Consider the following 16,188-nt stretch of genomic DNA (forward strand, 5'->3'; position numbering starts at 1 on the left):
GTGTCGGCTCCTATCATTGCTCGTTGTGGTACAGTGGGTCCACTACCCCTGATCCTGACAATGGCTAAAAAAAGGTTTAAATTTTTAAAAATCTATTAAAACATGGCATGGTATATTAAATACCGTCACCGGAAAGTACAATTTCTTACACAGAAAACAAGCCCTCACACAGCTATGCTATCCATACCGAAACTGTACGGTACAGGTAGCATAAAGCTGAATTTTTTCCATTCTTGTGCAACAGGCTTTTTGCTGCTCAAGATTCATATAAAAGTATGATGCTGTATGATAAATCTGACTCCTCGTCTTCCAAAAGCAATAACTTTTAAATTTTGGGGTTTACAAAGCTATATGAGGGTTTGTTATATGTGAGACAAATTTTATTTTCTACTGGCATCACTTACTATTTTGTGCCATGTACTGGGAAGCTGGAAAAAATTCCAAATGTGGTGGAATTAACAAAAAAAAAACAGTTGCCCATTGATTCTTTTTTACTACTTTCAATGCGTGGTCGACATGAAACCTCTCCTTTATTCCTGGGATCAGTGCGATCGCAGAGATATTAAATTTATATAGTTTCGTTATGTCTCGATACCTTTCAAAAAATTTGAAAACCTAGTATTAAAAAAATGCCCTGTGTCGCCATTCTGATATCTGTAATTTTTTTTAATACTTCAGTGTACGGAGCTGGGTAAAGTGTCACTGTTTGTAGGATGGGATGATGTTTTCATTGATACAATTTTTTACTATTATTTCAGTCCGCCTAAGGTACTTGAACCCTAGGGGGTCTGATCATTTCTACAATATACTGCAATACAACAGACCACTCTACCCACTGTGGGTGCTTTTCTTTAGTCCCAGGCTGCGATCAGTTTTACCGACAATCCTTGTTCTCATGGCAGCACAAAATTGTGGAATTCCAATAGTCACAGGGAAAAAAAATTGTCTGGAGTTACAAATTATAAAATATACCTGTTCCAACTTACATACAAATTCAACTAAAGAACTTATCTTGTACGTAACCCAGGGACTGCCAATATAATGCTTCAATATTACAGTCTGTCTCAGACAGACTGTAAAGTAGAATTACTAATGACAGCTATGGGAGCCTTTAACTGTCTAAAACCCTTTACCATTTTAGTACAAATTACAAAAGAATTCTGTTTTAGACAGATTAGTAAATCTCTCCTAAAGTGTAACAGGACTGCAATAACCAGAAACCTTTAGTCAAAACTGGGCAGATATATAAGGAGATCCTGGATGCCCCCCCAGCAGCTAACTGGTTCAGTCGTCTATCAAGTGAGACCTGTCACTCAGGAATAAGGAGGCAGAGCAATGTCTGAAATTTGCAGGGACACAAACGTCAGTCAGAATAAGGGGGTGTGATTCACAGGCAGCCTAAGAGAAATCAAGAGTCATAGCTTGAATAAAAGAGTCAAGTATTCTAATTTGCATATCAGAAAAACATCTATAATTAATGTACAGTGCCTCACTGGAAGCTAATTTTAAGTGATATGGGGGGTGCATATAACTTTTTACTAGCAGGCGATGTTGGTTTGGGGTGTAAAATTCTGGTGAAAGGTCTTCTTTAAAGGAACCAGGTGTTTTGGGCTGCATGTGCCTATAAAGGAGTCAAAATAATTTACTAAGTAACTATAAAACTTATATCCAGAGTAACTTGAACATGGTGGGACACAGGGCCGGATTAAAGGAGGGGCTCCTGGGACTCGAGCCCCGGGGCCCCCACCACTTTCACTTTTTAAGGGGCACCCACCAGTTTCCGTCAGTCAGCGACTCAGCTCAGCTGAGTGCAAGGTGTCTCTGTGTGCAAGGTGCTGCGGCCCGTGGCTGCCCGCAACGAACCTAGAGGTCTAGGATGTCAGCTGTGTCAGTGAGACACAGCTGCCTTTGCTGGGGGGAGATCGCAGAGATCGCCATTTTCTACAGCGGACAGGCAACTAAAGTCTACATCGAGCTGGTGGTTGTATACTATACTACAGGGGTCTGGCAGGCTACATGCTACAGGGGGCTGGCAAGCTACATGCTACAGGGGGCTGGCAAGCTACATGCTACAGGGGGCTGGCAGGCTATACACCTCCAAAAACGTTGTTGGAAGGGCCCCCACCAGTTTGCGCCCAGGGGCCCCCATCACCCTCAATCCGGCCCTGGTGGGACACATTACAAACTTCAGTGTTTTACTTATACCAGTAAGACTACTTATACAAGACTACTTGTTGCATTGGTAAGAGGGATACCCATGGGCCCCTAAGAGTCCAGGGTTTAGATGTCACATAGTTTAGTCTACGTCTAATTTTTTTAAAGCTCTAGTCTAGAGGAGGTTATTCCTAAATAATAAGTACTCTAAAAATGGATTCTGCCTTCATATTAATACAAAGAGAATTTTGACTATTGTAGTGGTTTATTAGAGTAGGAGCACGGTGGTGAATCTCATATTAAAATGTTTAGTATCGCACTTGTATAGGGTGTCCTTCCATATCATTTTATACTGAGCTCTTCCTTATTCCTATGTGTAGAGGTGTTAATTTCCATCAATTATTGGGCTTAGTGGCAACAGTGAATATTGCAAGATATAATCATTTTTATTAAAATATTGATCCTATCCTTTAATATCTGAAATAATGAAGTTTGCTTTTTCTTGAAGAAATGGAAGTGGCAGTAAAATGTAATTGCAGTCATAACTGTGCTTTTTACAGAAATAATACATCTAGTAGAATCTTGTTTGAAAGGTTTATTGCCACAATCAAGCTCATCAGCACTTTATCTTCCATGTAAACTAGAAAGAGAAGACAATAACTCACTCCAGAAAAACTCTTTAGGCCAGCTCTAGCTGACGACTCTTCAGAGGGGAAAGATGGCGGTTGGTAGTGCGGTTGAAGGTGTCAACTGTGGCGACAAACTGCCCAGCAGGAAGGGTGAGCTTTCGGCGACTGTCAACACACTTCTTGTCAAGAGTTAGAGAGTTTTCCTTACACTTGATGTCGGCTTCTATTCGAGCAAGATGTTTGTAGAGAGCATCCAGGGCGTCCCTGCAGGAATGTTTTAATATTTTATTAAACATTATTCATCAATGTTGTATCTCCTAATGTTTTCTGTGTTACGTCGACTCTCACTTTAATAGAACTCATGAGGAAAGAGAAGATTTTCTACAGTAAAATGTTGCTACATTTAATGTTTCCTTCAAATAAGTAAAAGTGTTAAAAATACACAAAACTCCTGCTGTGTCCTAGTAATATAAATGATAGTGAGCGCAGTACCTGTGATGGAACGTGAAGACCCCTGGACAACAATTGTATCCAGTATAAATTCCTGTTATTCACCAAAGAGGTTTCTGCATCCAAGAAATTGGCATATAGATGAGGTTCTACAAGTGGTGCACTTTGAATAAGTCAATAACAATGTGGAGCAGCCCCAGGCAGTGGCTGTAGCCCGCTAAACAGTTCCGGTGGATTGACGTCACTCAATCTATGGATCATCCAAAGGAACACTTCTCCTCTACGCATTTTGAAAGTCACTGCTTCCGTCATCAGGAATGAGAGGTATGTGTGCCACACCAAGACGATCCCCTTTATATAGTTCAGTATATAAATCCATTGTGTACCTCTGGGAGACTCCCTGAGTAATGACTCATTTGGTGCCCTAAACAATACTAAAAGTATATATTTATCTAAATGTACATCCTAAACTAAATGAAAAAAAAATATATAATACATAAAAAAACCTTTTTATCAATACCATTAAAAGATATAAGATACTGGGGAAGATTTATCAAGCTGTCTAAAAGTCAGAATATTTCTAGTTGCCCATGGTAACCAATCACAGCTCAGCTTTCATTTTACCAGTGCTCATGAATATTTTAAAGGGGAGCTGTGATTGGTTGCCATGGGCAACTAGAAATATTCTGACTTTCAGACAGCTTGATAAATCTGCCCCAATATGTATAAAATACACTCACCTGCCACTTTATTAGGTACACCATGCTAGTAACGGGTTGGACCCCCTTTTGCCTTCAGAACTGCCTCAATTCTTCGTGGCATAGATTCAACAAGGTGCTGGAAGCATTCCTCAGAGATTTTGGTCCATATTGACATGATGGCATCACACAGTTGCCGCAGATTTGTCGGCTGCACATCCATGATGCGAATCTCCCGTTCCACCACATCCCAAAGATGCTCTATTGGATTGAGATCTGGTGACTGTGGAGGCCATTTGAGTACAGTGAACTCATTGTCATGTTCAAGAAACCAGTCTGAGATGATTCCAGCTTTATGACATGGCAAAAGGGGGTCCAACCCGTTACTAGCATGGTGTACCTAATAAAGTGGCCGCTGAGTGTATAATTTTAGTATTGTTTAGGGCACCAAAGAGTCATTACTCAGGGATTCTCCCAGAGGTACACAATGGATTTATATACTGAACTATATAGAGAGGATCGTCATGGTGTGGCACACATACCTCTCATTCCTGACGACGGAAGCGGTGACTTTCAAGGAGGCGCCTCGAGGAGAAGTGTTCCTTTGGATGATCTGTAGTTTGAGTGACTTCACTCTACCGGAACTGTTTACTACAGCCACCAGCTGGGGCTGCTCTGCATTGACTTATTCAAAGTGCACCATGTGTAGGATCTCATCTAGATGCCAATTTCTTGGACGCAGAAACCTCTTTGGATCATTCAGGAGAATGACAGGAATTTATACTTTTTGTCCAGGAGTCTTCACGCTCCATCACAGGTACTGCGCTAACTATCATTTATATTACTAGGACAGCTCAGGTGTTTTTCTGTATTTTTAATCATCATTACTTATTTGAAGGAATAGTGTGGGTTACCTCTTCCTCCACCAGCGAAGTCCAACCACACTCTAAATGATCTATTCTGGGTCTTTTTGTGTCATTGGAAATTGTATCCTGTCTGATTGGGACCTGGCTGTCACTTACTCATGATGTCACCAGCACCAACCATTGCTAGGAAGATTTTGATATTTTGCAGTTGTTGTTGGGGACATAATCAGCAAGAAACATAAAGATGTAAATATACATCAATTTTGCTAAAAACAAAAAGAAATGTAGACAACCCTGTGTAGCGCATTATAAAAGCAATTAAATGATCACATGTCCAAGTTCCCAGACTTTTTTAACCACCATGCAAAATAATAGAAGAATAATCAAATAAAGCAAAAATCTAGTGTCTCCAGAATTGTACTTCCAGAATAAACACAGTAAGCTTAGGCATACATTGGGTGGATACCCGGTGTGTCCTTACAATATAGGACACAGAAGTATGCCACTGTATTCATATACAATTGGATACATCAGCTGGGGCCTCTTCCCTCTGAATCATAGTACATACAGTTGAAAAAAGACACATGTCCATCAAGTTCAACCAAGGAAGGAAAGGGATTGGATGAGAAAGGGATTTAGGGGAAACAATTGTAAATAACATAACCATGAATGTTATTTGGGTGTAAAAAGGCATCAAGAGCCTTCTTGAAGCAATCTGCTGTCCCTGCTGTGACCAGCGCCTGAGGCAGGCTATTCCACAGATTGACAGTTCTCAAAGTAAAAAAGCCCTGTCGCCTTTTTTTTTTCTTTGTTGGGATGTTTTATTCTAAATTCCTTTCCCATGTGATTTGATTGATGTTTGAACAAAAGTCTGTACTTCTATCTATGCTTTTTGATTTTCATAGTATATCATAGCAACCAATGTTAAGGTTGTCTTCTGAGTAATGTCACTGTCATTATACAGCAGGGTCATCACTGGGGAACCTCCCTGAGTGTACACTCAGTGGACTGGGAGTGGCAGTACTTCTTACAAATTGCTCCGTTTTTCCGTCCTGTGTTTTGCACAGTATAAAAGGCATTCTGTACAGACAAAGGAAAAAACTATGCCTCCATCTGCCAGTATTAAGTCTATGGCTACACTCACATACGCCAAAAAGAAGATTTGACTTTTGTTAGTTCAAGGTTGAAAAAGTGCTTGGATATTTTGGCCCAAAATAGACTGGTCACTAAGGGGTAAAGGCTTTTACAGACAAGTAGGTTTCATTTATTTTCAATTATTGAGTTGTAATACAGAAGTGTCAGATCCTCTAGCATATATGCCATGTTATAGAGGTGGGCTTATAATTAGCAGACCCCTAGACATGACAGTATGAGAGAATGTGGCTCATACTATATCTAGTAGTAAGTTCAGTAATGATTTAGTAGGAACAGCACAAACTTACTGTGATTGAGCTAGTTTTTGCTTCAAAGCAGCAATGGTGCCCTCTAGCTGGTGGACTTCATCTGTCAACCCATACTGTACCTGAAGTATAGATAAAAAATGTCATAGTTTAGAGTCTCACTTCACAGTATAGAAGGCAACCTGAGTGGTATATCTTACCTGATCCCTACAAAGATCTATGTTTGGTCTGTATGTACGGGTCTCAAGTCTTGTGTGAGCAAGTTTTAAAGGCCCACTCTTGTCTCTCAGATCCCCTTCTAGACGTCTTATATCTTCCTCTAATTCCTCAATTTCGTCTTTGGTCTATAAAAAATGTGCATGTGATATGCCAATAGATATGTGTTATGATCATTTTTGACAGGAGTCAGTTTCCCCTGACTTCATAATACAGAATACAGGCTGCTGTAAATGATCCTGGCATGATTCTGTCAATGCTGAGATTTCACCTCCCAAATATTCTCAACAGCAACACAGAGAAAACACAAAGCATTGTCATCACTATAAAACCATGCACCAACAACATATCATTGATGTCTCTGTTACTCTATCATATAATAAAGATGCTGAAGGAAACTTTCCAGAAGAAATTGACCTAATAACTACTACTAGTCAAGCAGATTAACACCTCTCAGGTCATATTTCTTTCATGACCCAGGGTGGTGGCATCATCCAAAAAGTCTACTTTGAAGGGAAATGTAGATTGGTTGTATAAAGTCATGGAGGTGGAAAGGATAGCACTGAAATCAAGCACTCAGAATGCCTCCTTCACTGTAATTGCCTCCAGGTACATGATTTATTGGCTCTAATTAAAGAAGCTGACCACCTTTCAACATAGTCATGTATATGTACCTGTGTCTTTGTCTCCTGTGATAGCTTCAGCCTTCCCCTGTTGTCACCATGCATATACATACACAGCTTACTCTCTCTCATTGCACGGCGTCATCCTCACTGTGTCGCCCACTGTGTTTCTCTTTTTTTACTGTCCATCCTCACTGAGCCATGTGGAGGGGGCAGAGCAAAATGAGTCATAATCTCCTACTATAGCTCCTCCTATTCAGCAGAGCTCAGAAATGTAAGCAAAGAATTACAGAGAGTCTACACACAACACAAAGTAAGTGTCAGGAATGCTGAATCACTTGATGGACATTCAGGGATTATTATTAAGGCAGTAAAGTCTGATGTATGATATCAATCAGAGCAAAGGGGACGTTCTGAGGTGGGGAGAGCTTGACTTCAGTGCTGAGCTCTCCGGTTCTTAAACATTTTGCAACCAATTTATCTCTCTCCAAAGAAACATGGTCTGAAGATGTTAATCTGCTCGACCACATACTGGTAGTGGTTTACTGTGTCAAATTCTGCTTATAGGTTTCCTTTAAGAAGTGCAAACATCACATGTAGACTTACATTTTTTTCCTGCCACTTGAGTTCATTGTGAGCTTTTTCGAATTCATGAATCCTTTTCCTGAAGGCAAACTCAACAGCCACTCTCTGAGCCTCAAGTTCATTATTAGTCTGTTGGTAGAGAAACAAGAGGGGTGGTCTTTCCTATGTAATACTTTTATGCACCATAACTTGAAATCCTTTATCTCAAGGCACTGACATTATGGCCCACATTTATTAAAGCCCCTGCACCAGTTTTTTGTCTGACATTGCAGATTCTTTTTAGTGCAAATTAATTGCACATGTATTTATAAAGTGTTTGAAACACAATTGTGTCGCAGCTACACTATACACTACGAGACACAAAATTCTGCACTGAAATGGGCATTATGGTGCACAGTCGAACTGTGCCTATGTTAAAGGTACACCAAAAAAAAAAGTTGGTGCGCTCTGTCCTAGCAGTGCAGGGAATGCCAGATTCATGAGGAGCGGGCTCCACAAATCCTGAATCTGCCTATTTCTATACACTGCAGTTAACACTTGTATGGCTGTCTTCTTCCAGAAACTTTTGTTCGTGAGGGGTGTCTGTTATTGCAAATTGATTGTAATGTATTGGAGGTGGGCTAAGATTTCCTGTAATTCTGTATATTATGGGAAACTGCAGTGTAGAGCAGATAAAAGATGTAGTATCCTATACTTAGCTTATAGTTCTCTGCCCAGGAAAGAACTATATGGTTTAAACTTGATGCATCGCAATCCCCAGTGTTTATGTAAAATTATTGTTTCTATGTTGTGATTGGGATATAGGCATCTATTCACATGTAGTAATATGTCCCTGATACAATATTTTTTTTATATGGAATTTGCAGTTATTTAATCTTTTTAATAACCAATAACTCACAACCAATACAAATTATTATCCATAGTGCTGAGTCTTTACCTGTGCAATTGTTAAAGCAATAGCTTCTCTCAACTGGGCAGACGCTCTGACCTCTGCGTCTGCTCTCTCTTTGTTGTAACGGCTGAACTGTTCCCATTCCTGGGGGGTGGTTGACCTGAGAAAAGTTTAGGCTCAGTGTAGTGATCAACAAAGAGGACCTGTCACCCTCAAAAACGGCACTACGAGCTGGTTACTAAAATAAGCAGCTCCTAGTGCTAAAACAGACGCAGCAGTGTTACACTGCTAGTGTTATTGGAAACCTCCGATAACGCTAACAGTGCTGCGCTGTACACTAGAAACACCAGACCGCTACCTCTTCCCCGGACCGCCCCACTCACTCCATGCGGCAGTCACCGCCCTTAATCCCGCCCCCTCATGAATACTCCACACCACTTTGAGAGCGGTCTGGTTTTCAGGTGTACAGCGCAGGAGTGTTTGTTAGTGTCTGCTTTAGCACTAGGAGCTGCTTACTTTAGTAAACAGCTCGTGGTGGCGTTTTTGAGGGTGGATGCAATTCTTTAATGACATACGCATAAAAAATTTCCAAATCACATCTTTAAAACTGACAAAAAAAAACAAACAATGGGGGTTATATACTAGACAAGCTGTCCTGCAGAGAATATCAGGAGGTGTATCTGCAAGGATGCTGGTTTTTGGTTTTAATGTTTGTACTTGCTATGCTATGTGGCATAGGAGCTATGTGATGTGGACCCACTGAGCCACCAGACTGGTTCAATTAGGGGCCAGTCTCAAGGCCAATATATAAGTGGCCCTGTTGGTATTAACATTTGTCCAGTAAAGTCCAGGTATCTGGACTTTACTGAGACGGGATCACAAAACCTCTAACTCTCAGATTAGTCCCGATACTGGTAGCTGACTCAGGGCGATCTGAGGACACTGATGTGGACCATGAAGGGTTAGGCAGAGAATAGTCAAAGACAGACTGGGGTTAGGACAGGCAGCAATCAGACAAAGTCCACAGTACAAACCAGAGGTCAGGGTAGGCAAATACTGATAAGGATCAGGGAAAGCTATTGTCATAATCAGAAACAGAATACAGAATCACTTAACAAAATTAGAGTTTAACAACAATGTTGGCGTCAGGATATAGACTACAGCACAATGCACATTGCTTCAAACTGTTAGCAAGCTAGGTAGCCTAAATCATACTCAGTACTTATCCTACCCATGAGGAACACGGGTTGGGTCCACCTTCAGCGATATATTTGGAGAATTTTTGGTAAGTGAGAGGCATGTACGGTCTATATCCAATGTTTCCACTTTGCATCTCTGATCCCAATTTAGCTGTTGCCGTGATTCCTGTAATAGACTAAAGAAAAATCCTACTAAATAAGACAAGTATTAGGCTATGTTATGGCATAGGTACACGACAACAGTCACAACTTTCTGCAGTATTGAACACATAACAATAGTGTCCCCCAGACCCCACTGACTTAGAATGGAGTCTAGTGGGGTCCCATCACTTCATCTTTGATAAAACTGCTTAAGCACAAACAAAGTCTAATGTCCTGCCAGTTGCATAGACCCATAGGCTGTACTTCACAATGCCCAATTGTGGACCCTCACCCGAAGAAGACACAGGGGTCATATGCTTTTCACTTTGAAAATATTTTATACAAAAAAAAAAATCAGTTTTGGTACAAAGCTAACTGAGAGCCAAGTATGCCATGAGTTGCCAACATAGTTTGCTATAAAACTTTTATAAAACACCAATACCCCACTTTTCTTTACATTTTAAAACTTTGCAGTATTATGGAACATACTGTGTAAACTTTAGAAAATACTTTTGTGTCGTGTTATACAATGAAATAGCTGCAGCTGCAGGAAATTCCTTTTCTGTGATTACCATCAGTAGCTCCTTCCTGGCAATCACTTCATCAATAGTTGATCGAAAAAAGAAGAGAACTTATCAGGTAGTCTCACGGGAAAATAGAGAAACAAGAGCAATTAACCATGTTGGTGGAGGCTGCGGTGCCATCTGCTAGGGGTAACACCATTTTGACCTGATGTTAGAATATTTACATCATAAGCCAATACTGTAGGGACCCCCAAATCATAGAAGTCTGTAACACCCAACTGCCATTATCAGAAACTGAACCGATCAATAATGCAGGTTGTAAGTTACAGCCACATACCTATGGCTCCAGTAAAGCAGAAACTCCTGAGGGTGGAGTAAAAGCATGTCTTCCATATTCTTAAATTTAACTTCAGGATCACTTACAATATTTTATCTCTTAACCAGTAATGACAATTTTTATGCAGGAACATAAGAAAAGACGTAACATTTTATTGCATTTTCATAAATTTACCATAGTTGTTCAAAAGCTTCACTGATCTTCTGCTGAAGAGCCTTTCGCACACCGTCTATCATCTCCACCTCTTTGTGGAGCTCATCCTCCACTGGGTCTTTCACTATGTCAATGTCGCGGCGGCTCTCACGGAGAGTCAGACACTCTATAGCTACATCTGATGGGACATTCTTAGCCTGTAAGGCACGTTCAGCTTCATCTTTCATCTGCAAGAACCCAAGAAAGCATTTACCTTTATAGGAACAATATCAATATCTGTGTCTAGCTGTCTGTGGTCCTGCATTGTCATCATTCAGTCATTGGGGCTCATGTATCATTAGTCATGTGCCCCATTGTGTTCTTGTGTGTCCTGTAAGATGGCCGGGATCCAGGACACACACAGACCCCTGGCGAGCTTGTTGTGCATTTCTTTGTTTACTGCAATTTGCATTATCTTCCAAAGCAGTTTTAACTACATTTCTGTTGTCTCCCTAATGGGCCCAAATGAAAAAGAGACACCCATTGCTACTAGCAACAACTCGCCACAATATGTTTCTTCATTCACCCAAGAAACGCTTAAAGGGATAGTCAAAATGATATACTGTATATACCCGAGTATAAGCTGAGCTGAAAAAACGTAACTTGGCTTACACTCGAGTCTATAAAAATAAAACAAAATTATACTCACCTTCTGATGCCCCCGTCCCCCCCCCCCCCGGGCAGGTCCTCTTCTTTCCATCGATGCTCTGGCTTCGGGTGCCGCATGTGGTGCCATCGCTCGCATCTTGGTGTCACCTGCTTGCTGACATTATAGTGTGTGCACGCCTTATAGGCTGCGCATACTTCGGTGAAGGGTTACAGGCTATATACTGGGGGCAGGGTTGCTGGCTATGTACTGTGGGGCAGGGGCTGCAGGCTATATACTTGGGGGCAGGGGCTGCAAACTATATACTGGGGGGGGGGGCTGGGAGGCTATATACTGGGGGAAGGGGTTTGCTGGACATATATACTGGGGGGGCAGGGGCTGCAGGATATATACTAGGGGCAGGGCTGACAGGCTATATACAGGAGGCAAGGGCTGGCAGGCTATAAACTGGGGGCAGTGGCTGCTGGACATATATACTGGGGGCAGGAGCTGCTGCCCCCCCCTCCCATGGTATCATCGGGGGCTGCTGGCTATATACTGGGGGCAGGGGCTAGATTTTCCCTGATTCCCCCCCCCCCCCCTTTTATGATGATACCATGAGGGGTAATGATCTGTTGTAGGCACCCACAATTGGCACCAGTTCTCTTCATACATCCTGGCACTGTTACATCAAATGCTGGTAAGGAATTAAAATAATAGAGAACAACTATACAATACACAGCTTGCTGTTTGATAGGAAAAGAAACTAGATTCCACAATAAGAATCAAGGAATAAGGAGATTGACACTGCCATTGCAATAGGCCATGTCTAGTACTTGAGCTTATACTATGTGATGTCACAGGACACCTTATATGAATCTCATCAATCCTTACCAGTGTTAAGGCATCTATTTCGGCATCTACTTCTGCCAGACATTTGTCCAACACCAGTTTCCAGTTTTCCACTTCATCAATACGTTCAGCAAGTCGTGTACGGTTATCCTCCTCATCCCATTTAGTCTAATGGGAAATAACAATTTAGTTATTCGTTGCCACTATAGGAAAATAAATTAGTTGAAATGATGAAAGGTACCAAAAAGAAATAGATAATCTTGTGTGGGGCAAGAGATGCCTGGCTTCCGGTGATTGAAGAAATCTGAACTAGGTTTAATATGTAGAGACAAAATTTACATCCAGTGGTTCATTTGGTACCTGTTGCAAAACAGCTTGCCTATAGATTGTGTGATGGCACCACCATAACATATAGAAAGCACATAAAACATCTATATAGCAAAGCATGAGTGGCAGATTTTTAGTGCATTTAGCTTAGTAATTCTTCCCTGCTGCTTCTCCTCACTGTGGTGATACTTGAGGAGGTGTAAAAACAACATCTATGTCCAATATTTGTGTTGTAATCTCCATTTAATGCCTTCATCTTATTTGACAGGAAAATAACATTATTTATTCAGAGATAAGCACAGTGGGGCTCATTTACTAAGGGTCCGCACAGTGCATTTTCGCCTGGTTTCCCGACTATTTACGATTTGCACTGCATTTAAGTGGGGTTTTTGGCGCACACGATCAGATTTTGGCGCAATCGCACAGACTTGCATGCGACACAAATTGAGGGCGTGGCCGACGGACAACCCGACTGATTCGGACTAAGCGCAGGATTTACAATTCAAATTGTGTTGCAAGAGAATGCACTCACAAACACCGGGAAGAAGAAGGTGAACTCCGGCGGACCTCAACGGGGAAGCCACACATGCAGGAAAATGGACGCACGATCTTGAAGAATCGCACCGGACTTCATCCTCATCGGAGAACGCACCCCAGGGATTGCAACAGGACGGGTAAGTAAATCTGCCCCAGTGTGCTACTGGGCCCCAGATGTGAAGTGGAACCATCACTGTGTTCCGCCTAGCCATGGTTCAGAGGTTATCACACACATCTCATGATCATCATCTGATGGGAAGGGTGGCAGGTACCTGGTTGTTGGTCTCATTGCGGAGAGTTCTGGCTTCCTGGCGAATTTGATGGGAAGCGGACTGCTGTCTCTGAGCATTTGTAGAAATGAGTAAGTTGTTGGTATGCCAGTCAGGAACTGAGAAGCGGCTTCCTGGTTTCACACTTAAAGTGGCCATGTCTATATTCAATAAATATTGTCAGCATATAGCTACATCATGTTTGTATATATAGGGGGGATTTATCAGGAGTCCCTGAGAATAGAACTGTTCTAGTTTCCTATGGCAACCAATCAGAGCCCAGCTTTCAATTTTTCACAGCTGTATATAAGATTAAAGATGAGCTCTGATTAGTTTCCATGGGCAACAAGAACAGTCTTACCGCAGACACTCCTGATAAATCTATAGAAAGACAATTCACAGGTTTAATTACTTATATAAATATATAGCAATAGACTACACATACATATAAAAACAATAAAAAGATAAATAGGATACGTTGCTCTTCCTGTTTGCATGGTTAATGTGAACTTTTGACAAATTCCTGCTGAATTCTGGAAATTGTTCTTCTTTCTCACCAGGCAGATTTGGCACACAGACACAAAAGACATTTTCATTGTGCTTGTGGTTTTGCCGTTTTTCCCTTCAATGGGAAAAAAATAAAAATCCAGGAAAGTTTATGTAAAACTATAATGTATAAGTCAACGTGTGGCTTAAGTTAACTAAAATGTGTTCATAAAGTTGTGGTGACTAAAATGTAGTATCTCTCTGCTGTGGTAAATAGCCTGTAGTTTTCTGATGCATGTAGACGCCCGCACCCCATATGCCTCATAGACAGAAAATAGATGTATTTGATGCAGGGAGTCCCTTCTTCCATCTCAGAACAGTGCAGATGCTCAGGGAGTAGCAAGGACTCCTTTCATCTGATATAACCTGAGTATTATTTCTTAAAGGGAACCTGTCACCAAGAATGCCATTTTTAGCTGGTGATAGGTTCTCACAGCCCCTGCAATTATGAGTTTAAAAATGCCTCATCAGCATTCTAAATTGTTTCAGTACTTTCTAAAAGTATATTACACATCACCTGGCTTCCTGTCACCACCGTCTAGCGAGTCACAGGGGATGGTGGCAGCCTCAAAGGCTTGAGTCCCAGTCTTCTCCTCTGACCTGGTCACTCCCTCATGCCTGAATCAGGGGGAGACATTAGCAGAATCGAGGAGAATGGGTCTTGGAATTCGCTGGTGCTGCTGGCAGTCTGATATACTTTAATAAAGTACTGAAATGAATGCTGACAGAGGCATTTTTAAACTCATCATTTCAGGAGCTGTTGGAACCTGTCACCGGTACAAAAAAAATGACATTCCTGGTGACAGGTTCCCTTTAAGGGCCTATTCTGTCATTTGACAGAAATAAAGCAGCATCGGAGTCATCCAATGTTGAGGTCTCCAAAAGGTGTTATCCAGGTCCAAAAAAACTGTTACAAATCTGCTGCATATAAAACAGGAAGAATAAGCATTCACCTCTTATTTTCCAGTGATCCCGCTGTCCACAGTCTTGTATACAGACAGGCAGGTATTAACCCTTAAGTCCTGAGCCCATAAACCGCCCCTGTGCACCTCCACTTTTGTACATTGCTACATACAGGATGGATTGTGCAGAAAACAGCTAGGGCAAAGAGCTGTGTAGACCAGAAACCTAGTAGAGGGGCATCCTGTAGCTCCTGGCCAAATGGAGGATAGGATCCCCTCTCCCCGGCCAGAAATGGCTGATACCAGGGAGCAATAGACTGCACGAAGCATGGAAAGCTCGTGGATATATGTCCCCTGTATACCTACTGTGTCTGGGATCGCAGTCTCGGACCGGCTCCTTGACAGCAGCAACTAACGAGATGGCACTTCTTTACTTAGTCTCTAGGAGCCGTTTCCAGGGGGACGACAATCAGCCAATCAGGCGCCAGAGAGTTAGTGTACAGGACGTTCCCTAGTAACGGCAATAACTTGTGGGCCGTATATCGCGGGGAATGCTGGGAGATGTGTGGCACAGTGCACTGCAGTGGGGAGCTTGCAGCCTCTCCCGCTGCCACAGGCTGGCATATGGAAGGGGAAGGTTTACTAAGGAGTTGTGTATGTCTTGTATTATCTACTCATTGCAGTATTTGAGCTATAATATCATAGTGTGTAATATGTCTGTTCTGTGACATCACTGTTTATTATCCCTGTCCTGTGACATCACTGTGTGTATTATCCCTGCAATGTGACATAACTGTGTGTATTATCCCTGTCCTGTGACATAACTGTGTGTATTATCCCTGTCCTGTGACATCACTGTGTGTATTATCCCTGCAATGTGACATAACTGTGTGGATTATCACGGTACTATGACATCACTGTGTGTATAATCCCTGAAATGTGACATAACTGTATGTATATCACGGTACTGTGATATCACTGTGTGTATAATCCCTGCAATGTGACATAACTGTATGTATATCACGGTACTGTGATATCACTGTGTGTATAATCCCTGCAATGTGACATAACTGTATGTATATCACGGTACTGTGATATCACTGTGTGTATAATCCCTGCAATGTGACATAACTGTATGTATATCACGGTACTATGACATCACTGTGTGTATAATCCCTGAAATGTGACATAACTGTATGTATATCACGGTACTGTGATATCACTGTGTGTATAATCGCTGCAATGTGACATAACTGTATGTAT

General features: G+C 41.7%; 1 protein-coding gene across 4 annotated transcripts; it reads right to left on the reverse strand.

The window, feature by feature from the left end:
* Positions 1-2,734: 2,734 nt before the first annotated feature.
* TEKT2 (tektin 2) lies at positions 2,735-15,504 on the reverse strand. Of its 4 annotated transcripts, none has more exons than XM_072136828.1 (10): positions 15,288-15,504; positions 13,481-13,638; positions 12,387-12,512; positions 10,889-11,094; positions 9,745-9,888; positions 8,559-8,673; positions 7,643-7,750; positions 6,398-6,541; positions 6,240-6,319; positions 2,735-3,047 (listed from the first exon to the last, which is right to left on the reverse strand). In XM_072136828.1, exons 2-10 carry the CDS (start codon positions 13,634-13,636, stop codon positions 2,834-2,836), a joined length of 1,293 nt encoding a protein of 430 aa, XP_071992929.1. In that variant the 5' UTR covers positions 13,637-13,638; positions 15,288-15,504; the 3' UTR covers positions 2,735-2,833. The 4 variants fall into 4 exon arrangements, with proteins under 4 accessions (XP_071992929.1, XP_071992928.1, XP_071992930.1 ...); XM_072136827.1 differs by having other exon boundaries at positions 15,292-15,500; XM_072136829.1 differs by lacking the exon at positions 15,288-15,504 and adding an exon at positions 14,977-15,181.
* Positions 15,505-16,188: the final 684 nt, after the last annotated feature.

The sequence above is a fragment of the Engystomops pustulosus genome, chromosome 2, assembly GCF_040894005.1.
Source record: "Engystomops pustulosus chromosome 2, aEngPut4.maternal, whole genome shotgun sequence".
Taxonomy (NCBI): Eukaryota; Metazoa; Chordata; class Amphibia; order Anura; family Leptodactylidae; genus Engystomops; species Engystomops pustulosus.